This window comes from Cheilinus undulatus, linkage group 2 (assembly GCF_018320785.1).
Source record: "Cheilinus undulatus linkage group 2, ASM1832078v1, whole genome shotgun sequence".
NCBI classification, from domain to species: Eukaryota; Metazoa; Chordata; class Actinopteri; order Labriformes; family Labridae; genus Cheilinus; species Cheilinus undulatus.
The window spans coordinates 35,655,376-35,678,862 of NC_054866.1; the positions used below are offsets into that span (position 1 = coordinate 35,655,376).

General features: G+C 39.8%; 1 protein-coding gene across 1 annotated transcript in view; it reads right to left on the reverse strand.

Moving 5' to 3' along the window:
• Positions 1 to 7,007, reverse strand: part of LOC121523028 (neprilysin-like) — a 78,388-nt gene extending 71,381 nt beyond the window's left edge. Inside the window, exon 1 of the mRNA XM_041807762.1 lies at positions 6,544 to 7,007. Within this exon, the coding sequence (XP_041663696.1) occupies positions 6,544 to 6,586 (43 nt within the window). The 5' untranslated portion in view covers positions 6,587 to 7,007. The remainder of the gene's footprint in view (positions 1 to 6,543) is intronic.
• Positions 7,008 to 23,487: the final 16,480 nt, after the last annotated feature.

The window sequence follows — 23,487 nt, forward strand, 5'->3', positions numbered from 1 at the left end:
GGACTGGATTCAATGATAAAATGGGAAAGATTAGTCAGTAATGAAAGGAATCCTGACTGGTAGAAAGACAAACTACAGTACCTATAAACAGATGTTGAACCTTTTTATTGATTTTATAAATCAATCATGATCAATATAATACAAAAAACACTCTTTAATGTCAAAGTGAAAACAAATTTGTAAAAAGTAACATCAATTAAACAAATAAATGTGAAGTAAAATATGTGACTGCATTAATATTCACCACCTTCAAGTCAATATTTAGCAGATGCACCTTTGGCTGCAATCAAAGCACTGAGTCTGTGTGAACAGGTCTCAATCAGGCTTGCACATCTGGACACTGCAATTTTACTCCATTCATCTTTGCAAAACTGCTCAAGCTCTGTCAGGTTGCACAGGGGTGTGATAAGACCTTTTCAAGTCCAGCCACAAATTCTCTATTGGACTGAGGTCTAAACTTTGACTCGGCCAATTCAGAGCATTCACCTTGTTGTCTTTAAACCATCTGAGTCATTGTGTTACCGGAAAATAATTCTTCTCCCAAACTGTAGTTTTCTTTATTGTCCTCCAGGATTTTCCCATTCTTGGCCACATTCCCTTTACCCTCTACCTTTACAAGCCTTCCAGGGCTGGCGGCAGAGAAGCATCCCTACAGCATGATGCTGCCACCACTGTGCTTCACAGTGGGGATGATGTGGTTGTGGTGATGTGCAGTGTCTGCCAAACACAGTGTCTTGTATGATGGCCAAAAAGCATTTTTTTTCCACTTGACTATGGAGTCTCCCATGTGCCTTTTAGTGAACTCGAATCGTGATATATTCTGAGTTTTCTTCAACAGTGGTTTTCTCTTTGCCCGTCTCCAATAAAGCTTTGACTTTTGAAGAACCCAGGCAACAGTTGTATGAAGTCTCTCTCATCTCAGCTGCAGAAGCTTATAACTCCTTCAGAGTAGTCATAGGTGTCTCGGTGGCCTCTCTCACTAGTCTACTTGCACTGCCACTTAGTTTGTGAGGACAGTCTGATCTAGGCAGATTTACACATGTGCTATAGCCCATCCATTTCTTGATGACGGATTTAAGTAAACTCCAGGTGAACTTCAGTGCCTTGGAAATTATTCTGTATACGTCCCCTGTCATATTTTTTCTCCCCAAGTTGCTTGGAGTGTTCTTTTGTCTTCATGGTTTAATGGTAGCCAGGAATACTGATTAAACAGTGACTGGACCTCAGTTGATCCCCATTTCACTAATTGTGAGACTACTAGCACCAATTGGCTGGCTGAATTATGTCAGTCACTTTACAGGGGGGTGAATATTTATGCAGTCACTTATTTTGGACTACATATTTATATTTAATTGACATCACTTTGTAGAAATCTGTTTTCACTTTGACATTGAAGAGTTTTTTTAGAACATTATTTTGTCAAAAAAGCCAAATTTTATTGAACATGATTGATTTATACAATCAATAAAAGGGTAAAACATCCAAGGCACTGTCGTTGATTGGAATTCTTGAGTAATTGCACTACCATTAAAAGTTGAGCTTTTACAATACTTATTGCAAAAGTAAGTATTTTATGTTAACAAGCAATGCTTTTTCACTCAGTATGCATAAATCAAGTGCAATGGCTTTACTTTCACTCCATCTAGATGAAGTCAGATGCAGATTAAACCATCTACCCTCAGATTAATTGGTGTAAATTCAACAGTGGAAAAAAGGAATTCATTTGGATCTGAGAAGGGCGTCTTGCAAGCATGGCAAGAAAAATGGAGAAAAAAGTGATTTATAATATGCATTCTTCAGTTGTTATTAATCATACTCAAAATCTTTTTGTACATTTTTCTCATACTGTGCTGACCTGATTCAAAGTATCAATCTTCTAGAGACCAAAATTGATCCAAGGAATCTGTAGCATTTAAGGAATTTGTGCATTTGACCTTTCTCCACAAATTTGTCTTCAATACAGATTTTAATGTGTCAGCACCATTAAAAAATACAATTCTGAAATCCATTTATCTTAGAAGTCATCAGTCAAGACGTCAAAACCCACTAGTTGTGGTATCCCAAATGCAAGGGTTTTCCCCACTTTTGCATCACATCACTTTCAGCTGAGATTTATTAATTTCGACAATCAAAAACAAACATTCTGTCAGGTCTTGGGATTTTTTAGGGCATCAGCCGCAGAAGGAAAATACAAAGAGAAAGGAGATAAAAGACACATGACTGTGATAAGAAAACCAATGCGAGGGACATAAAAGATTTTTTTTTTTTTAAACCAGTCTCAGAGCAAAAGGTGAGAACAATAGAAGTTTTTACCCTCTGGTGGCAGTACACTCCAGACAAAAAAAATAAAGAAGAAGAAACACACACTTCTTAGGAAACAAAGACCGACCTTCCTTCTGCTTCTCACTCTACGCAGTTGTTTTCCTCTCTGGGGCCAAGTGAGAACTTTACAAAGTTCATGTAACAAGCAGTTAAGTCTATCTCTGAAGGCAATTAATCCTTAATCCTGTACTGCTCCTGCTCACATACACAGCCCAGCTCTCACATACACTTTTACAAGCTGGTGTCATGAGGTGGCCGTGCAGATGGGTGGGTCTCCCAGTGTGCCGGCTGAGATGAGAGGGCAAAGTCTCCCGGTATCCTTTGATTGAGCATTCACATGACATCACCTTCACACATCGCTCCTGAATGTCAAATCCCCTCTGATTCCTCTTCATGACTAAACAATCATCTAATGTAAACTTCCTCAGGTAACAGCCATTATACAGCCTGGTAATTGGCCATTACTGTATCCGCCAACTACAACACACTCTCCTTACTCCACAGCAGCATTACAGCATGCATGACTTTACTACAGAGAGCAGTGCCCTTAAATGTGTAATAGATCCCTTTCTTTCTGCTGTGTTTGCCTTTGAATGATGTGATACCATACAGCAGCATAAAAGGAAGAGCTAATGAGACCGTAGGAGTTGATATATTCATCCCAGCTAACTGACAACGTCTCTCCAGCTACAGGAAAAGGCAGAAAGTTCAACTTTTTTTTTCAATCCAGAGAGCAAACACATCACTATGACAGCCGTCCCACAGCTCCAATAAAACCATGTGTGCATGTCAGCATTGCGGAGGCTGTACATTATATTTCCTCCCTGTTATACTGACACGTTGCTTTCCAAAAAATGCGAAGCTTCTGTGGAAATTTATTAAAAAAAGGGAAGAGGGACGTAAAGATGGAGGTGAGGAATGTGCAAAAGAGTTAGGAGGAGAAGGTGGGGGTGAGTTGTAAAACCGGAGAGGGACACTTAAATTATGTTTGAGAGTCCCTCTATGTGGTCTGAGGTATTTTGGGTGTAAATCTTATAAAACGATTAATGCTTGTCCTTCAAATGCACTTTCACTCAGTCATGATGCTCACTGCTGCTTTGCTGAAGGTACTGCACCAATTTAAAGTCAGTTTTCCCTCATTGTTGCATTCTTACCTGCATAACACTGGTGCCTTTAACCCTGTATAGGGGCACCTTTTGAAATACTTAGAAATTCAAAATTGAAGCCCTGGAGTATTATTAGTTAACATCCCAATATTAAGTGACCACATTTGGTTTCTTGCCCATTACTAGTAAAGAAATCCATAAAGTGTAAGCATATCAAAATGTTAATGGTGGAAAAATGAACACATATAGAGCCTAATTAGTATTTTCTTTCGCACTAATAAGTTATTTTAATACAAAGAATTTATTTCTCAATACATAGCAAGGTTTCTTTAGATTTTGACCCCTTTTAGAGGCAAGGCATGATTGGCTTTAGATGGCAGTACCACCTTTGTTGTCTTATGACTCCAATAGGGCTGTTATGCTGTTGTAAACAGACTAAAATCACATGTATTTCACTATTTTTACCACGTTTTCCTGCATAATTCCACCAGAAAACATAAAAACATCACATATTTTATATATCTAAATTAATTCGAGCAGAAATAAGGCTCTCAGTAAAAATGAAACTGATAGAAATCACATAGGCATAATAAAACTGCTATAGAGTCAATAAAGTTACCAAAAATCCCTCCTATTTTACTATCTAAACCATGAACAGTTCTATAAATTAGTCAAACTTACCACTAGATCGCTCTTGACTCTTTTCAAAACCTGTGGCAACATCTAACTAAACGATAGAGTACTATTATCCTACATTTTAATAAGTTATTTGTCAATAAAGTATCAGTAGTATGCCTTGCCAGATGAGTCAGCCATATGTTTTAACAAGACAACATTTAACACCCGTAAGTCCAAATATGGTTCCTCCATTTTTCATGCTAAAACTTCAGTAATTGCTAGCAAATCCTACGCAAACATAAACCTATCTTAAAGTCTATTAAAACCTACTTTAAAGTCATACAGAGGTGAAATTTTTTTCCTGATCTCTAGAAAGTTTGTGCATAATGAAAACTGCAGCACATTTTCATCAGCTCTCACAGACATTAGGCTAATCATTACTCTATTTATGCTGAGCTTTTGCCAGCCTCATCATTAGATACCTGATCCAATAAGGCCAGTTTGCATAGAAAGGGGTGGGGTTTTTTTCACAAAATAACTGTATAATGGCTCAGCATCTCTGCATGCTGGTGCATATGTGCAGTGATAGGCCAACAACACAATAAGGGAAACATTAAATCTGTGCCTTGTGACTTGTTTACAAAGTTTTTTGTGGAGCTTTAACAAAGCATCACACTGCCCACCTGCCGTGTGATGCTTGCGACACAGAGACAGACTCATATTCAAATATGTTTACGCAGCACCATGAACTACAGTTGACAAACAGCAAGTAAACGGTGATTTCTCTGAGAATGATTCGAACAGCAATGTGGCACATATTCTGTTATCTTGTTTGATATGAGCTTTAAAGAGAGCTGACTTTGATCAGAAATCATGGGGCAGGTTTATCTACACGTCCATTTCGGGTGTGACATCTTTCCCAGCTCCAACATCTGACTTCCGTGGTAAATGGAATGAGCAGAAGACCCCAAATGATGACTTGGTGCAACATTTTGGGATTTTATGGAGAATCTGTACATCTTTATGATTATTTCATGTCACCAGTTTTGAACCAGTACATGCATGAGTTCTTCTGAGAGGTATCAAGGACAATTGGAGCAACGGTGTTGCGTATGAATTGAGACTGACACGTTTCCTATTATAGTAGTATGATGTTAGGGCCATTTGTTGGGGACCAAAAGATACGTCAAAGTGTATTTTTGAGTTCTGCAGGAAACAGGAAGTTTGAGAAGCTCTGTGTCATTGGTGTTTGGTCAGATGGTGTGATGTAACTTTTTGTGATGCTTAGAGAAATCATGTTGGTTCTCCTGTATTATAGGGAGTTGGGGGAAGGCGAAGAAGGAAGTTGACCAAAGTGACCATGTATGGTTCCTTGCCCAATAAAGGGTTAAGGATGTGAGGAAACGCCTGCTCAAACTAATTTCGATGCAAGCTTTTTTCCCTCTGTTATTGTTGAAGGACATGTTCCCAGTTTTAACTTCTAATCATGTCGCTCTGATGTTTCTTCCTGAGTTGTTCTGTCCTCCTTCTTGTCAAAGTAAGGACAACCAAAAGTCAGAAACATCTCTTTGTGGCTGTCTTCGCCGTCTGCCTGTCCATCATGATATATCTACAGCATAAAAATGTCCCTGTGTCTTCTGAGACCTCGCAAATGCCTTCAAAATTAAAGCCATCATTCACTGGGACACCTGAAAACACACGTGTCGGCGTACACACAGGCATAAGTGCTCGGGTCAAAGGGAAAGTACTTGGACAAAGTCACTTTTTTACAGCCTACATTCAAGTGAGCCATGAACATGCCATGTACACTAATTGAGTTTGAATAAGTGCAGGAATGTGGCCTACTTTAACTTAAAATAACACCTTCTCTGGGACATCACTGTCAGCACAGGGGCCTATAGCTGCACACCCAAGACTAAAATCACTTGAAGATCATTTTTGTAAGAGGAGTCTTGATACCCAAAGGTGTTGTAATCTGGCAGAGGGTGAAGTCTCTTAAATTGCTTTCCAAATGCTTTATTGGATAGCAGGATGGGTAGAAAAAAATAACTTTAAAAGATGTAAGAACTCTAAACAGTCCCTGTGCCTATAAAGCTGGAACATGAACACGGCATGAATAGAACACCCAGCTGGAATAATAAGACTTTTTCTGATGGCACTAAATTCAAAAGAGGTGTTAAAAGTGATAAGAGATACGCAGCTGCGGCTCACGCGCGGTCATTTGCAACTGCAGTTAAATACATGCCAGCTCTCCATCTCCTGTTGCACGTCGGGAATTCCAAGGGGAGGGTAGCATGGCATGATCAACTGGTGCATGCTGCCCTGGCCCGTGTCGCCAAGCCGGCACGCGCATACGCAAAAAATAGTGCGCTGGCGCGCGCGCGCACACACACAGACACAGAGAGAGCGAGAGAGAGAGAGAGAGAGAGAGAGAGATGGAAAAACGCACAGATGGCACAGCGTTATGAGAAGCGCCCGGGCTGTGTGAGCGACTTACCAGATGTGTCGGGAAATTTTCGGTCGATGATATATATGGGCATCCCATCCAGTGATCAAACATCCATCTATTCCACAAAGGGAGCGCGAAGTGCTGATCGATCTGCTTCTGACTATCTATCTGCTTCACCCTGGATTTCAACAAGGCACACACCGATCCCGCCTCTCTCCTTCTTCTTCTTCTTTTTCTCCTTTTTCTTCTTCTTCCTTTGGATTTCTATTCTAGAAGTGCACATTCACTCAGACGTTCACAGACGCACACACAGATCCTTCACTAAAACTACCTATTGTACTGTACCTCATCTACCCACAGAGGATCGCTGAATTCAAATGAGCCATCAGACTCTTGCGCGGCGCAATTGGTCAAGTGTGTGCTCCACAGGGGAGAGATCCCATATTTATAGAGCCTGACATGTAGTGAGGCAGCGAGGCAGCCGTCTGAAGTTCCCTGTCCACCGAACCTCCTCCATCAGGGCGGCGTTTAGAAGTGACCCTGTCAGCGGCACTTGCTGTCAGCGCGTCTAAGTAGCTCCAGGGCGCAGGTTCAGGTGAACCGAGAGATCAGCTGACGTCTTGTGTATCACACTGTATTTACTTAATAGGCTGTCAGGAGTGCATACAGCATAATCACTGCTGTAGTCGTTTTGAAGGAGGAAGATGAGGGTGAGACTAAAGTGACCAACTGTTTGGTTTTCCAGTCGAAATCCACAAAATGATTGAATGGCCAGGGGCGGATCCAGACTTTCTGTCTTGGGTGGCCCATCAGGGGTGGCATAGTGTATGTGTGTACAACCTCATCAGTAAAAATCATTTTTATCAACCTTTTCTGTCTGTGCCTATCAAATCTATTTGCACTGTAAGCTTCTAAAATATTTTAAAGTTCTATAACATTTTAATATTGAAAAGTAAAGCAACATTTTTTTTTTGGTTTAATTCTCCATAATCACAAGTGTTCCAAGCACAGATAAAAGAACAAACAAAACAAAATCAACCTCACCAAAAAGCATGAATAGCTACATGTAGTCTGCAGCAGCACACTTGTTTCTAACCTAAGACCCTTTTCTTCATGCTGGCCACAATCATTCATCTAGTCTCATCTGAGAGACTGTAAATCTCAGGACCGAAATACACGCTAAAACTTTGAAAATAAAATCATATCAAGTGTCTTTTTAGAGATAGAGTAAGTGTGAAGGTAAAGCTTAGGGTACCAAAAGTTAAAAGCATAGACCATAGAAAGAATTGAACAAACCCTGTGTGACGTCAGCCGTCTGGTTACAATAGACGAACTCAAACAGCTCCTGAAGCCAGTCCGCGGCAGCTTCCATATGAAAATCGCAGTCTCAACCAAACTTTGGATCAATCTAATGGCCCACCCACTAAGCCGGACTTCCTGTCAGCTAGCTAGCTAGTATTCTGGTTGACAGAAATGGAGCCTCTGTCCGTCAAGCTATCTGTCAATCAAATGAGACACGCCAATCAGTCAGCAGTGAGGTTTTTCTTAAATATAATCTAAACCATCGTGGTACGTACAGTGAGAGCACATGAAGACATTAGCTGATGAGACATGTTTGGTCTGTTCAACCAGGCTGTAAACAAGTTTATTCCTAGGGTAAAAAATGGCTTTCTAACAGGTGTTCAGACGGGACTTCCGGTGTTCCTGCAGCCTCAAGTGGACACTCGCCAATCTGCAAAGTGCATTTTTTTTGCACTTCCTCATTGGCCTCTATTTTTCAGGACCGGAGGTTGCCGCTTGGTTAAAGGTCATAAACCTGACCTGCAAAACCTGATTACAAAATGTTTCAGGAAAAAAGCTCGTCCTCCACTAAAGCATTTCTTACATAGCTCTGTTGGCTGCATAAGCTGCGTAGAAAACAGAGCTACATAGCTAACGGAGCTAAAGCTAAGCACACGAAATAGCTACATAAACTATGCATCTACATGATCTGCATAGCTACATTAGCTTTAGCTAAGTTTGCTAAAGCTCACATTACTAAAGCTAACTTAGCTATGGATAACACAGCTATTAAGCTTACATAGCTAAAGCTAAGTTCACAGATTAGCTATTTAAGCTATGTAGGTATGTTATCAAGCTAGCTACATTATCTTTAGCTACATTTGCTAAAGCTCAGGTTGCTCAAACCAACCTTTATTCTGTTTATTAAATATTTATTTGTCTGTAGTGTTTGCTATGTGGTTGTTTCATGAATGTTACTTCCAGATTTGTTTATGGGTAAAACTGAATTTAAAAAAAACTAAAACTGAAAAGACGTTGTACCTGCACATGACAGCATTTAATTTTTGAGATATATGCCTCAAATGAACAGTCCACCAAAGTGACTGTAAGAAATGAACATGGTACAACCAGACCCCTCTCCTTCCTTGAGGAAAATAACCAATGTTGAGCTGTTTATGTATCAACTCCTGAAAAAAAGCTAGATAAAAATAAGGCTTATTGTGCAAAATCTTACTGACTATTCATGGATATTCATCAGTGTTTCCACACATTCTTAATATCAATAAAAGATCAGAGAAGAGCATCCAGTTGATCAGAAACCTTATGAAGCAGTGTCTTAGTGCATGACGATGGCACCATGATTGTCTGCACACAGGCTATGGTCTTGTGCTGGTTACAGGATGAATAAATGTCTCAATATATAAATGTCACATCCCCTACAGCTTGCTCGCAGTGAACTTTCCTGAATATTTCCCACTGTGTTCTCACACCGGTTCACCCCCGACTTCACACAGAAAATTTTCTCGGGGGCTGGAATGAAAAAACTTCTGCTTAAAGTCTGAGTGAAAAATTAAGTTGTGAGCATTTAAAGATGACATTTACTCTCATAAACTTCAAGAAGTTTTGCACATGTTTGAAAGCATAATTAATTTTGTTTATCGGGGTCACTTCTAGGGCAGCCAATAAGATTTAAAAGGGGCCCAGACTCCTGTGAGTCCTGGATGTACCCCGGGGTCTCCTTTCAGTTGGATACGCCTGGAAGACCTCCACAGGGAAGCGGCCAGGAAGTATCCTAATCAGATGCCCAAACCACCTCAACTGTCTCCTTTTGAGATGGAGCAGCGGTTCTACTTCAAGCTCCTTAAGTCTGTAAAACTGCTGATGCTGCACCAATCCACCTGTCAGTATCACAAGATACTTGAACTCCTTCACTTAGGGTAAAGAATCTCTATCTGTGATAGCCCCCATTTTCTGGCAGAGAATCACGGCTTTGGACTTGGAGGTGCTGACCGCTTCACACTCAGCTTCAAACCACCCCAGTGCATGCTGGATGACCTTGGCTGAAGAGGCCAACAGAACCACATCATCTGCGAAAGGGCAGAGATGAAATTCTGAGCTCACTCAACTGACACCCCCACCCCAAACAAAGATCATGGCTCACCGCAGCAGCCCGGGGACCCCATATTCCCACAGTACCCCCACATGACCCCCTGTGGGGCACTGTTTGAAATCTTCTCCAGGTCCACAAAACACAAGTAGACAAACTCTCATGTTTCCTCAAGAAGCCCTGTAAGAGTAAAGATCTGGTCAACTGTCCCATGACCAGGACGGAATCCGCATTGTTCCTCCTGTATCTGAGGTTTGACAATTTGCCAGCGTCTCCTTTCCAACACCCTAGAGTAAACTTTCCCTGGGAGGCTGAGTAGTGTGGTAGCCCAACATAAGTACAAAATTTGACAAAAATACCTTAAAGATTTTCTAAAAAATGCATGTTAAAGAAGCAAAGGAGGATAAGAACCACTGACATTAAATCTTGACGTTTGACCTTGAAAATATAACCAGCTGATCCATGAGTCAAATTGGACTTTTATGCAGCCTTTAAAAATACTTAAAGCCTTCTTGAGATAACTTATTCACAAGCAAGGGATGAACAAGAGGCTCAGTGACTTTGAGCTTTGTATTACCACCTCACACATCTAATCAGTTGACCTTTTAGTCAGAATGAACATCTGTACAAAGTTTGAGAAAAATACTTAAAAGCATTCTTGATATATTGCATTCACAAGACAGGGATGGACATAAGGCCGATTACTATGACCTCTGACCTCCAGAATTTAAGCAGGGTAGCTATGAGTCAGAGTTGACATTCCTGTGAAGTTTAAAGAACAAAGTCAAAGGCATTCAGACATAGTTTCAAGAAGATCCCCCAAAGTATTCTTTAGATATTGTCTTTTATAGCAAGGGATAACCGTGAGGCTTTGACCTTTGACAGTTGACCTTGAACATATAACCGGCCCATTCATGAGTCAAAGTGGAAATTTGTGTAACATTTATGGAAAACCACTCAAAGCATTCTTGAGCTATCCCATTAAGAGTGCAGATGACCATGAGGCCCATTGAACTTGACCTTTCACCCCGTGCCTCCAAAATCCAACCAGCTTGCCAGTGAGTCAGAGTGGACATCTGTGCATAGTTTTAGAAAGTCTGTTGAAATGTCCTTGAGTTTTCACATACACAACACTAGTCTGGACAACCAAAGCCTCTGACTCTGACCAATCCTGGCAACTAGCAGTATCATTGTTTGGATAACCTGCAAAATAAAAAAGAATGAAGGTAAATGCCAAAACATTCCAGATAGACATTTTCAAATATCTATTGCATGGGATATATTTCACATCTAACTGGTTTTACTTGTAAGTGTTACATGCAGCTTATGAAACCTTGAAGCTATAAGGTGAGAGAAATATAGCAGCATGTGTTTGATTTTCATGCTTTTCTTTATATTTGGATATTTGGACTGTATTTCAGACAGTGCTTATCAATAAAATAGACATTTAAAAGTTCCAGAAACAGACCAACCTATAAATGATTTCTTTTATATCCATATCACTCTGCTCATGGATTCCCTTTCAGCTGTGCACAACTGCCCTGACACTATAACACACATCTGTCATTTGTCATTCATGTAAGTGTCATCCAAACGATCAAAGTTAGCTGATTTTGTCAGCTCCAATGATAGTTTATAAGAAGACATAGTGAGAGAATAAGGCCACCATGTTAAAACCTGCTTTTCTCTGATCTTTGTTTCTCTAAGCCTCTCGGGGTTCGTTATAGCATATATATATTTTACAGCATAGAGAGAGGGCTCAGTATAGCACAATAAAAGATCATTTTACTTTGATCCATTTTTGTTGCTGTCAAGTTACATGTGGCTTTTTGCCCGTGCCCTCTTTAATGTTGATCGCTTAAGTTCAGCAGAGGGTCACTCCTGTAAGAGCAATTAACTCAGCAAACACACGGAGATGTTGGGTCTGGAAGAGAAAATTAGCATTAAAGTGAGAAGAAAGTAAATAGAGCGAATCACTGCAGAGAATGAATGACCTCATTTCAGTAGATGCAGGGGGATTTATCAGATGAGGACTTGTTGTCATTTGTTTGCTGGAACTTATCTTACTCATGGGTTTTATATTTAGCAGTGGTTGCTGATTAAGACTTATACATTTTTGCACAGAACATTTTACCATGCTTTTGTTTGGGTTTATTACTCATCTAATGAAACAAACATGTCTCAGGGATAAATATTCCAACAAATCTTGTGGTTCAAAACAAGTGACTTTGGTTAGAGACAAACATCTGAAACATGTGGTTAACGCTGTTAACAATTTGATAACTTTTCTGGTGAACTTCTTGTTCCAGTAAACTCCTGGGGTTTTTCCATTACAAGGAGCAGCTTGGCTAGACTTGGTTTGGCTCGGCACGGCAGCCCAGCGCGACAGGGGATTTTCTGAACTGAGCTACCCATTAGAGGGTATGACTAGAGCTGATGACGCAGCGGCTTAAGCCCTCCTCGATCTCATCCAGAGTCTGATCTCTACACTGTCTAATCTGATTGACTTTACATCGTTTTAAAGAAAAACTCAACCTGTAGACTGACAATGCTGCATGCCGCTCTCTCTCTCTCTTCCCCGCTGACTCCCTCACTCTTTTGGCAATCAGTAAACAAACAATAATAGACGCTTATCATCAATAAGAGAGAATTTACTCTTAACTGTTTCAGGTATTTTGGGTCTGTTTTTGTATGTGTAGATGTGATGGAAACTATTTAGTGACTGGGTGGGTTTTTGTTTATGAATGTAGTGGGTGGGCCAATTTGGAACTTACTTCCAAGACTACCAAGACAACCTGTATACTGTTTGTTCTGTAACCTTTGATAAATTCTTGCCAAAATAATAAAAAGGTTTTGGATTAAAAGAGAGAATTTTGCTCAGAGTAACACTTGTTATTAGTAGGTCCAGACAAAGCTGTAATCCTGGTCCATCCTGATTTCTCACCAGTATGAGAACTCAGACTGTGCGCAGCTATTGGGCCACAGAAAAACCTTGAGTTTTGGTCGTGTGTCATAAACGTTTCAGTCTCACAGTGAATGCTAACATTAAAACACCACTGTGACAGAGTTGTGGTCAGTCTGAGCAGAGGCAGGGATTAAACGTATCATCCCGTGGGCTGAAAATGTATCATCAGAGGGCAGGATATCAGTAGCAGAAAGGTCAAATCACCATGGTAAAGCACACCCTGGAAACCGCTGCAGCGCGCTTAGAGACAGGGCTGGCTCACTTTAGCCCTAGACCTTTCAGTTCTTATGAGTTCCTAAATTAAGATTCTAAATTTATCTTTCCACTAAACTGGGATTATAATACTACATTTCTCAGAAATTGTGGTACGGGCTGCAACCAAAGATATTTTATAAAAAGTCCCTCCTTAACAGATTCTATGGTTCATGGTGAAGAACAAAATTGACCCCAGGAACTACCCTCTGCTGTTTTAACTCAATAGGGTTTTTGATCATATTTTTGATATCTTTTATTAGTTTTTCCTTTTTACCATTTCTTATTTTTCCTACCTAAATACCCATTTTTGAACCAATATGTTTGCTTTTGAGTTTATTTTTACATCATTTTTCATTCATGTAAACATCAAAAATTTTATATAATCCATTTTTACTGTTGATGCATTCTATTTTTATTTAATCTGTTGAGACAAATCACCTCAATTTTGATACATTTTCAGCTTTAGTTTTAGAAAATAAAAAGGTTTTAAGAACCATCCCGTAGCCTCTGGTTGGACTTTGACACTAAAACAGTAGGAGTAACCACACACACTTTCTGGGATTTAAATTGTTTTTCCATTTTCTGGTGGAATATTGAAGATGCAAATTCTGCAGAGGAGGGATTTTCTTCCGACCACATGAGGCCCCTAGGTGAGTCTCTAGAATCTGCACGGCTTATCGCTCACTTAAACTGTTCTTTCTGAAATACATACAATAGCTGCAGATTGGAGTCAGACAAGTTTAAAACATTCTCAGCATATATCCTGGAGCTTAAAACAGTAGTGTACACAAAAAAAGACCACGGTTAGTATTGAAAGCATAGACTTCTGGTACGTCACCCATTGTAGATGGCTGTGGTTAAGTGGTAGATCTGTTGACCAGTCACCTGTTGAGGTGTCCTTGGGCAAGACACTGGACCCCAGCTTACTTACGGCAGTGACGGCTGAGGTGGACTTAAGCCTGGCGTACATTGAAATCTCTTACATTGACACTGAACTGATCTGGCAAAAGCAGTACAGAAATGAAGAGATGCTGTTTTTAAAAATCTTTCACCACCAAACTTTGGAACAATCCACACCCAGACAAACAGATAGAGTTCAAACAGGCCTTAAGCCTCCTCACAAACAGCTTTGATGCACCACCTGTATTTCAACCCATTACACCCCTAACTATGTGAATATACATTTTAGCTAAAATATCATCAAAACAAGACCTATAAAAAATCCAACCCTATGCAGGAGAGCTGTAGAGAAGAAAATAACTTTTAACCAGGCAGGAATTATGTGTATTCCATCTGTGAAAATTGATTTCAATATGAATGGAAATCCTTTAATAACTGGCTTTTGCAGCCCCTTGAGGAACTTCACCTTGCACTTCTGTGTCAGCTTCACTTTTCAACAAAAGAGGATGCAGTTTGGTTTATTTTCACTTTTTTCCAGTGAAGCTCAGCAGAAGCTCAAGCAGGAAGACTGTTTCCTTCTCATTCATTAGCCACTACTTGTTCATATATCTCCTTCCATTATTTCTCTCTTCACGTTATGGTTATCAGCTGATTAGGGGTGTTCACTCTCTTAAGTGCTAATCTAATCAGATTCTGCCTCAACCTTGTTCGACCAATCATCACGCCCCTGTCATATTCTAAATCTGTTGTCTTCTCTTTCACAGTCATTGTGTTGTTTCAGTGTGGATGCTGCAACCTTCCTCCACCCCAGCCACCTCAATTCTAGTTCATCAGCGAATAGTCCAGATCCAAGCAGGTTTTATGTGTCAACTCCTTTAGGCCATCTTGTCTGGGTCCTAGTCCAGCTTCTCAGAACCCTACTCCTCATTTGATCCTAGAACCACCACCACCAGTGTCAAGACTCCAGAAAGGGGTATCCTATTCATGCCTCCCTTCCCCTTTAAGTGCATGAAGTCATCACAATTGGGTCCACTCACCAAATACATTGCACATTACTCTTTCATAAAAAATTTGTAAAATACACTATTGTTTTCTCTTTTTAAGTATTTCCTGATTGAAATGCTCGAGTCAACATTCTAGGTATTTTAAGCTGAATATGTAATACCTCTCAGTGAAAAGTTGTGTGGGTTCTTCTCCATGGTACATGCTACATGTACCTATGCTACATAGGTGGTAGCAGTTAGCACTAGAGATGCACAATACATCAGTTAAACATCACTATCAGCTGAAATCAGCCATGCTGACAAACATCAGCCGTTGACAGATAATGTGGCATGAACCAGCATCGGTTTCTAGTGTTTATCTGTTGTTCTGTCACTTGGAAGTAGCGATGACAGGATAGGATGCACTAAGGAGCTGGACCTGGACACCTGAGATGCAATGGAGGTGGCTCGAGTGGAGGAGGGTTGCAGCAGTAAAACTGAACAGCGTGACCGTGGAGGAGAGGACAGATTTTTAAACATAACAGCAGCAGGATTATTCTATCGAGAGGTGGTATTGGCTCAGAATCTAAGTGAGTAGTTGCCCATACAAGCTGATTACCCAGGCAGGAAAAAAGCAGGGAAAGAGAGACACATTTATGAGGAATTATCAATGAATGAAGGATGAATGGACACGAAACAGTCTTCCTGCTTGAACTTACACTAAGCTTCATTTGTTGAAATTGTTTTTTTTTAATCATCAGTTTCAGTATCAGCCTTAATCTTCCCAATCAGTAAATTTCTACTTCACTATTTGGAGAGGCTGGCCTGAGTATCTCTATGACAGCTAGGATACTGTGAACAGATTATGCAAAGCCCGTGTTAAGCCAGCTAAAAGTTCATGTATATAGAAAATATATTTCAATTATAGTTTGCAATTTATCTTTAAATATCCTCACTGTTTTACTTTGTTGCAGACAGCCCTATTCCTTTTGCCTAATGTTTTTAAAGTACATTGGCCCTGTCATCCTTCAAATTCTGCACATGGTATTGGATAAGCTGTTTGGCTTGGTTATTAAAAAGTGGAGGAAATGTTTAAGATAAATATTCAGTTCTCTTGCTTGCTTCTCTGGACATGGACTTTTCAAAGCGTTTCCTCTATACACAGTACACCTGGTGGTGATAAGTACCTCCATTTCACACCCAAGCACCACTCCATCCATCTGTTTTTTGACTGAACCTAAACTATCTCCTCAAGTCAAGTGTTTGACCCATCCATTAACTCCCACATCCTACCTTTGTGCACTTTCCTGCTCTTTAGTATCTAATTTTCTCTTTTGCCTCAATCGTAATGACCGCAGTCATTGCCAATAAAGGTCAGTGATTTCTATAATAAGCTGTTTTCAGAGACAAGCTATGAGGATGTATTTTTTGTGAAGACAGTATCCCACATTATATACAGTGCCTATAAACAGTATTCACCCCTTAGATTTTTTACCCTTTTATTGATTTAAATCAATCATGGTCAGTATAATTAGGCTTTTTTGAAAATTGAAAAAAAAAAAAACACTCTAATGTTATTGTTAAATGGGGATTACCTGAGTGCTGAATGTGTCTCAAGTGATTGTAGTATGAAGACACATCCTGGCTACCATTACACTGCGCAGACAAAAGAACACTCCAAGGTTTCCATGGTAAACATCCCTCAGTGTTCAGTTAAATCAAGAAATGGAAGGAATATGGCACATGTGTAAATCTGCATAGATCAGGCCATCTTGCAAACTGATGACCGTGCAAGAAGGAGACTAGTGAGAGAGGCCACTAAGACACCTATAACTACTCAGAAGGAGTTACAAGCTTCAGTAGCTGAGATGGGAGATACTCTGCACATAACAACTGTTAGTCAAAGCTTTATGAAAGAGTGGCAAAGAGAAAGACACTATTGAAGAAAACTCAAATTAAATCTCAACTAGTGTTTGCAAAAAGGCATGTCGGAGACTCCATGGTCAAGTGGAAGAAAGTTCATACTGTAAACCATCCTCACTGTGAAGCACAGTGGCAGCATCACGAGATGGGGATGCTTCTCAGTAGCTGCCCCCGGAAGTCTTGTAAAAGTAGAGGGTAAAATGAATGGAGGACAAACATATTCAGTCTGCAAAAGAACTACAGCTTGGGAGACGATTTCTTGCCTAACAAGACGATGACATGAAGTGAAAGCTACACAGAAATGTTAAGAGACAACAAGGTCAATGGTCTGGAATGACCAAGTCAAAGCCCAGACCTCAATGCAATAGAGAATGTTACTGGACTTGAAAAGGGCTGTTCACGTCTGATCCCTGCAGCCTGAGAGAGCTTGAGCAGTTTTGCAGAGAAGAATGGAGTAAAACTGCAGTGTCCAGATGTGCTGTGATTACAGACAAAGGTGCATCTAAATACTGACTTGAAAGGGATGAATATGTATTCATTATTTTACATTACATTTTTTTTTTATCTAATTGAGATTATTTTGTAGAAATCTGTTTTCACTTTGACATTAATTAGTTCTTGTTTGTCATTTTTGTTTTGTCAAAAAATCAAAATTATATGGCCCAGGATTGATTTATCATGATTGATCAGTAAAACGGTGAAACATCCAGGGGAACTTCTTATAGGAAGTACATAAAACTTCTTATAGGCTGGATATAAAAAACAAACAGTTTTTTTTAATAACTGTCTCTTAGACCCAAATCTCATCTTGTGGCCCTAAGCATAACTCTGCTCTTGTTAAAACTTCCATTGTCAATTATACCCTTGAAACTCAAAAGATAAATTATTATGCTAGCCTGTTTCAGTGTCACACTGCCATACCATCCATGTTTCATTGCTTTTGATAATGAACAGCTTGATTCCCCTCCGAGGAATTTCCATCTGTGTGTGTATCTTCTGAATCTCTGTGAAGCTGAAATGACAGCAGCTTTCACAGTAGCTGCCTTTCAATGCTTCAAAAAGACGTTCACATTTGCCAGCAGTGCAACCTCTGTGATCATATTTTCCACCGTTTTGTTGCTGTGCTCTTCAAATAAAAAACTCTTGCCCCTTCTCGGTTGGCCATTTGAGCTCTGCTCGCTGTCAGTAAAGCAGCGTGTTATGGACTCCTAGAGAGTATTGGATTTTAATTGCACTGTGCCCGGGGTGACATGGGTATTAAACAGTCTTTTGTTGAAAAATGGGTACACGTGCAAAAACACGGACAAAGATCCACAGACTCACATGCATTCTGCATTTATGTCTTGCAATATTTCTCAACAAAGCCAACTGGTGCCAAATAGTAATACGTACATGCACACATTCATCAAGCAGCAACATGTTTAATGCGTCAGTGACATTTACATGACTCTCTGATTGAAGGATTGAAGGATTGTGATTTTTACTGGAGTTTATTTTTCAAAAAAAGGCTTCTGTGTTTACTCAAGTTATGATTCATTATCAGAGTTTTGATTGACAGCATTTTCGTTTGCTATCAGTTAACATCAGCTGTTCACCACCACCTTCCAGGACATGAATAATGTGTTCAACAGAACTGATACTGCAAGGAAGCAAACACCATGACTAATAAGCAGTTCAGCATTTGCTCCACATATGCTTATGAATCACGCACAACAGCACATTTGTCACACTCTCAAGAAGCAATTCTTTATCAGATGTTTAATCCCACTGATGTGTAATTGTAGGGAAGAAGTCTTCAGAGCAGGCAAGACATGAAGCTTCTTTAGTTGGATCAAGGTCACTCAGATGAGTTGTTCTAGCCCCCTTCACGAACTGTCAGGGGAGTAACTCTCCTATCAGCAACAGACGGGCTGTCCAGTTCTGCTAAAAGTCTGCTGTCAGTGCACAGAAACACACTTTTACAAACACACACACATAATCTAGCACATAAACACACCCACACAGGCAAGGACACGGATAAACTACACACACATTAATAACCTCTTTGCTGTCACTCAGAGACGGGAGCTTTCAGACTTAGGTTTGAGCCGGTCATGAGGCAGCAAAAAGAGGAACAGAGAGACGGTCAGACAAGATAAAAAGAGGAAAATGGTTAAAAGTGCCAACTAACCCAATATTTCCAGACTAGCACACAGAGTTTTGGAGGCTTTTTATTAGCTTTTGTTATCTTTGAGCCCTTGGATGGAGGAAAATAATGTTTTGAGTGTGTCTAAAAACAGTACTTCCTTCTGATAACAGAGGTCAGATCTTCCTCACAATTCCGTGATAGTGATATTATTGCTCTTTACAGACACTTCAGTGATTTGTGTGACTCTAAATGGAGGACAAACTGCAACGAAAGATGAGCTTAGAGTACAAATGGGAAGCTGTCACCATATGGCTGAAAGTATGTCCTCTGTATATGCTCATATGCCTGTGATTTTATCACTTCTAAGGACACTTACTTGTATTAATTCTCTGGAGAGTAGCACTATGTTGACCTCAATCAGTTGATGACAAATCAGCACTGTAACCCCTAAACAAACCTTAACCGTACAGTGTCTATAAAAAGGATTCACCCCGTTGGATGTTTAACCATTTAATTGGTTTTATATCATATATCAGTCACATTCAATATGGTTTGGCTTTTTGACAAAAAAAAGAAAAAAAAAACCCTCACAAATGTCAAAGTGGAAACAGTTTTTAGTTAGTGGTGAAGTGAGGTGATGAATTAGTTAATTGAGTGAATCAATTAGAAAAAAATAATAATGTACAAAAAGTGACTGCATAAATATTCAGCCCCTTCAAATCAGTATTTAGTAGATGCACCTTTGGCTGCAATAACAGCATTGAATCTGTGTGGATAGGTCTCAATCAGGCTTACACATCTGGACACTGCAATTTTGTTCCATTCTCCTTAAACTGCTCAGCTTTGTCAGGTTGTATTGAGATCGGGCATAAACAGCGCTTATCCGGCCACAAATTTTCTATTGGACTGAGGTTTGGGCTTTGTTTGGCCACTCCAGAAAATTCACCTTGTTGTCTTTAAATCATCTCTGTGTAGCTTTCTCTATATTCTTCTGGTCATTGTCTTCCTGGAAAAGACTTAAGAACTTTCTTCCTCTTGATCATTGAGTCTCCTAAATGCCTTTAAGCAAACTATAGGTTAGATTTGATTTCCACTTTCTTCAACAGTGGCTTTCTCTTTTCCACTCTTCCAACAGTTGTTGTTTGCAGAGTCTTCAGAGTAGTCATAGGTGTCTTGGTGGCCTCTCTCACTAATCTTCTTGCATGCTCACTCAGTTTGTCACAGCAGCCTGATCTATGTAGATTTACACATGTGCCATACTCCTTCCATTTCTTAATGATTGATTTGACTGAACTCCAGGGATGTTCAGTGCCTTGAATTTTTTGTGTCAATCCCCAGATTTATACTTTTCTTTCACTTTTTTCAAAGTTGTTTGGAGTGTTCTTCTGTCTTCATGGTGTAATGGAAGCAAGGAATACTGATTAAACAGTGGCTAGTGGCTTTCCTGTTTTGTTTTGTTTAGAAAGCAAAATTATATTGATCATGACTAATTCAATAAAACAATAAAAGGGTAAAACATTCAAGGTGTGAAGACTTTTTATAGGCACCGTAAGATCTAATACAGTACCTTATGAAGATGAGCGATTGTCCTCACATGAGAGGAGACTTTCCATAATGTGACTGTGCAGCTGAATTATGTACACACACAGGCAGTGAGTAACAGTATTGCCACTTTATAGCTGCATGTCCCCACATGGGAGGTAAAAGGAAAATGGATCGCACTTACATAACACTGTCCTAGTCTTCTCACAACTCACAACACTTTTACATTACATGTAGCATTCAGTCCCTCACATGCACACATTCAAACCCTGGCTTTGCTTTCAAGAGTGACTTAGAGTTTAGTGTCTTGCCCAGGGATAAGCGTGTGGACTGCAGGAGCTTGGGACTGAACCAGAGTTCTGACTGAAAGATGACCCATTCAATCACAGCCACCCACAAGTTCTCTAATTGTGTCATCAATGCTTTATGTCACATCATTAGAACCCCCTGTGTAACTCACTATCTCTCTATGAAAGTTCATCCTTACATGGTTACAGTTAGGGATGCACTGATACCACTCAGGCTGATTCTGCTTTTAAGGATATATTAAACTGCGCTGATGCCACTTTATAGCATGACATTAGCCTCTCATTAGTTGAGAGGAAGAAGATGAGCCATGTCTGCAGTTTAGAGATATTTCAATAAAAGGAGGATGACAAAAGAAGAGCCTATTGCAAACATTGATTACATGACAAAATATCTTATCAAGTGTTCTGTATGTTGTGTGGTGCTTGCACTGAGCAAGTTACCGGTAAAGTGGAATGTATAGCATCGCTATGTTTACTAAGAGAAACTTGATGTTGCCTGTTAAAATGTCTGCAACAGATGCAGCTGCACATAGACAAATGTAGGCAGTTGCCTGGAGCTTTGTGCTCCAAGGGGCCTCAAGATATAGTCTTTGTAGATGTGCATCAAATATGAAGTGCATGTCTAAAATTACTTACGGTTACAGTTTTAATGAGAATAAGGGGTGGATAACTGTGTGGTTAAATGTCATGCATTGAATTAAGAGAAAAATATGGCAAAATAACAAGCAGTATAAACCTTTATAAATATATCATAAATATATATTTAAATTTTCACAAGTTACACTTTGCCTAGGGACATGTTAAAGTATTATGATGTGGTGAGTTTACCTACCAAGAGATGATGAGAAAGTATTGTTGGGTGTTTAAATATCACATTTGGGTTTGTTTTGTAGTTCATTTGTATGTATATAACTGTAAGTAAGGAAATTCTAATGAATTTCAATGTTATTTAATCTTTATTGGATCAGACATAGACCCGCTGGGATCAAGATTTAAAAAATGAAACATTCTTTCAAAGTCATTTTAAGAACTGTAATGTTGTCATTAAAGGGGACATGTTTTACCCTTTTAAGACAAGTTTATGTTAGTCTCAGAAGTCCCCAAAACATATCTGTGAAGTCTGTTGCTGAAAAAACACTCAAGTATAGGATTTTTGTTTGACTAAAAAAAAAACCTCTGTTTCAGCCCTGCTCAGAACCAGCTGTTTCTGTGTCTGTGGCTTTAAATGTTACTGAGCTGTCTGACTCTGCCCCTCTAAGGAAATGGATGTGGCATAATGGTTGTGTCTCCTCTGATCCTCCTCTTAGCTGCCAACTGAGACAGGGTGGAGCTTTCTGAACCTGGGGGTGGTGCTAACTCCCCACATGACATCATGAGGGGAAAATCTAAGAACAGCTTGTTTTAGCACACATTTTCTAAAAGGTGGAGAAAGGAGAGGGCGGGGTTCTGGCACAGAAGAGGACTGTGAACAGGCAAGGGGCACATATTTTTGTTAGAATAGCCTGAAAAGGTGATTTTTGTATAATATGTCCCCTTAAAGTAGGCCTACACATATCTGTATGTGGTAAGTGTGAGTAGAAGTAGAGTAGAAGGGTCTGGGCCATACATCTCTGACAGCCACTCTTACAGACTGTTCTTCTGAGAAGCTGTCTCTGTTAGAACAGAAATACATGCTACAACTTTTGAAATAAAATCGGATTGAATCTTTAGGGTTACAATGAAGGTTAACTTCCCTAAGTGTGGTGTGGATGCTGGACATACTGCTAGGGATCCACCAGAGGTCATTTACAATTAATAGAAACCTAAATGAAACCTGAATGAGGTGTAGAGAGGAAGCATCATGCCTGAGCCTCATCAGTGATAAACCTCTTTTTTTATGACACAACAAGTTCCCATGATTGTTGACCTTTCCCTGTTTGTCCTCATTAGTCCTTACTCATGATAGTGTAGACTGACCATTATTTTATGGCAGAGATTGGGAATGAATAAATAGAAAAAATGTGTTTAAAGAGAGGGGAATGACATGCACCTCTCTCTGTGACTGGGAGGTAAACTCATGACCAGCGCAAAGAGGACACCAACAGCTCCACCATACTGGCACAGACTCTGTGTAGCTTTTAGTCCTGACTTGTGATTAACACATTTCCACGGTAGCGTTTTTATCACATGCTCATTATCGGAGCACAGATTGTTTTTGTGACAACATTCTCAGGGTTTCATTTTATTCAAATGGCACTAGTGGGAGAATTATCCCTCCTCTCTCTTTCTTAGAAGTGCCTTCCTGTGTGCTCACCTGTGCCATTGTTTATATAATTATCATTTAAGTAGTTGTCATAAACAAAGTCCCAATTGAAGAGGCATCTTCTTACATCAGTTATGCTCCTCTTCACTTGTCTGAACTTGTTCTGCCATCATGAGTTAACATCCGCTGATGGGGAAACTAATGCCAGCATGTAGATCAGATCAGCTCTCGAAGTAAAATATTCAGTATTCTGCCCAAGTAATGATGCTGACCACAAATATGAATCATTAGGGATTGGATACAACAAAATAGTGTCATCCTGACTCATGGGACACAATTATTGACTCTCTTGTGCCAA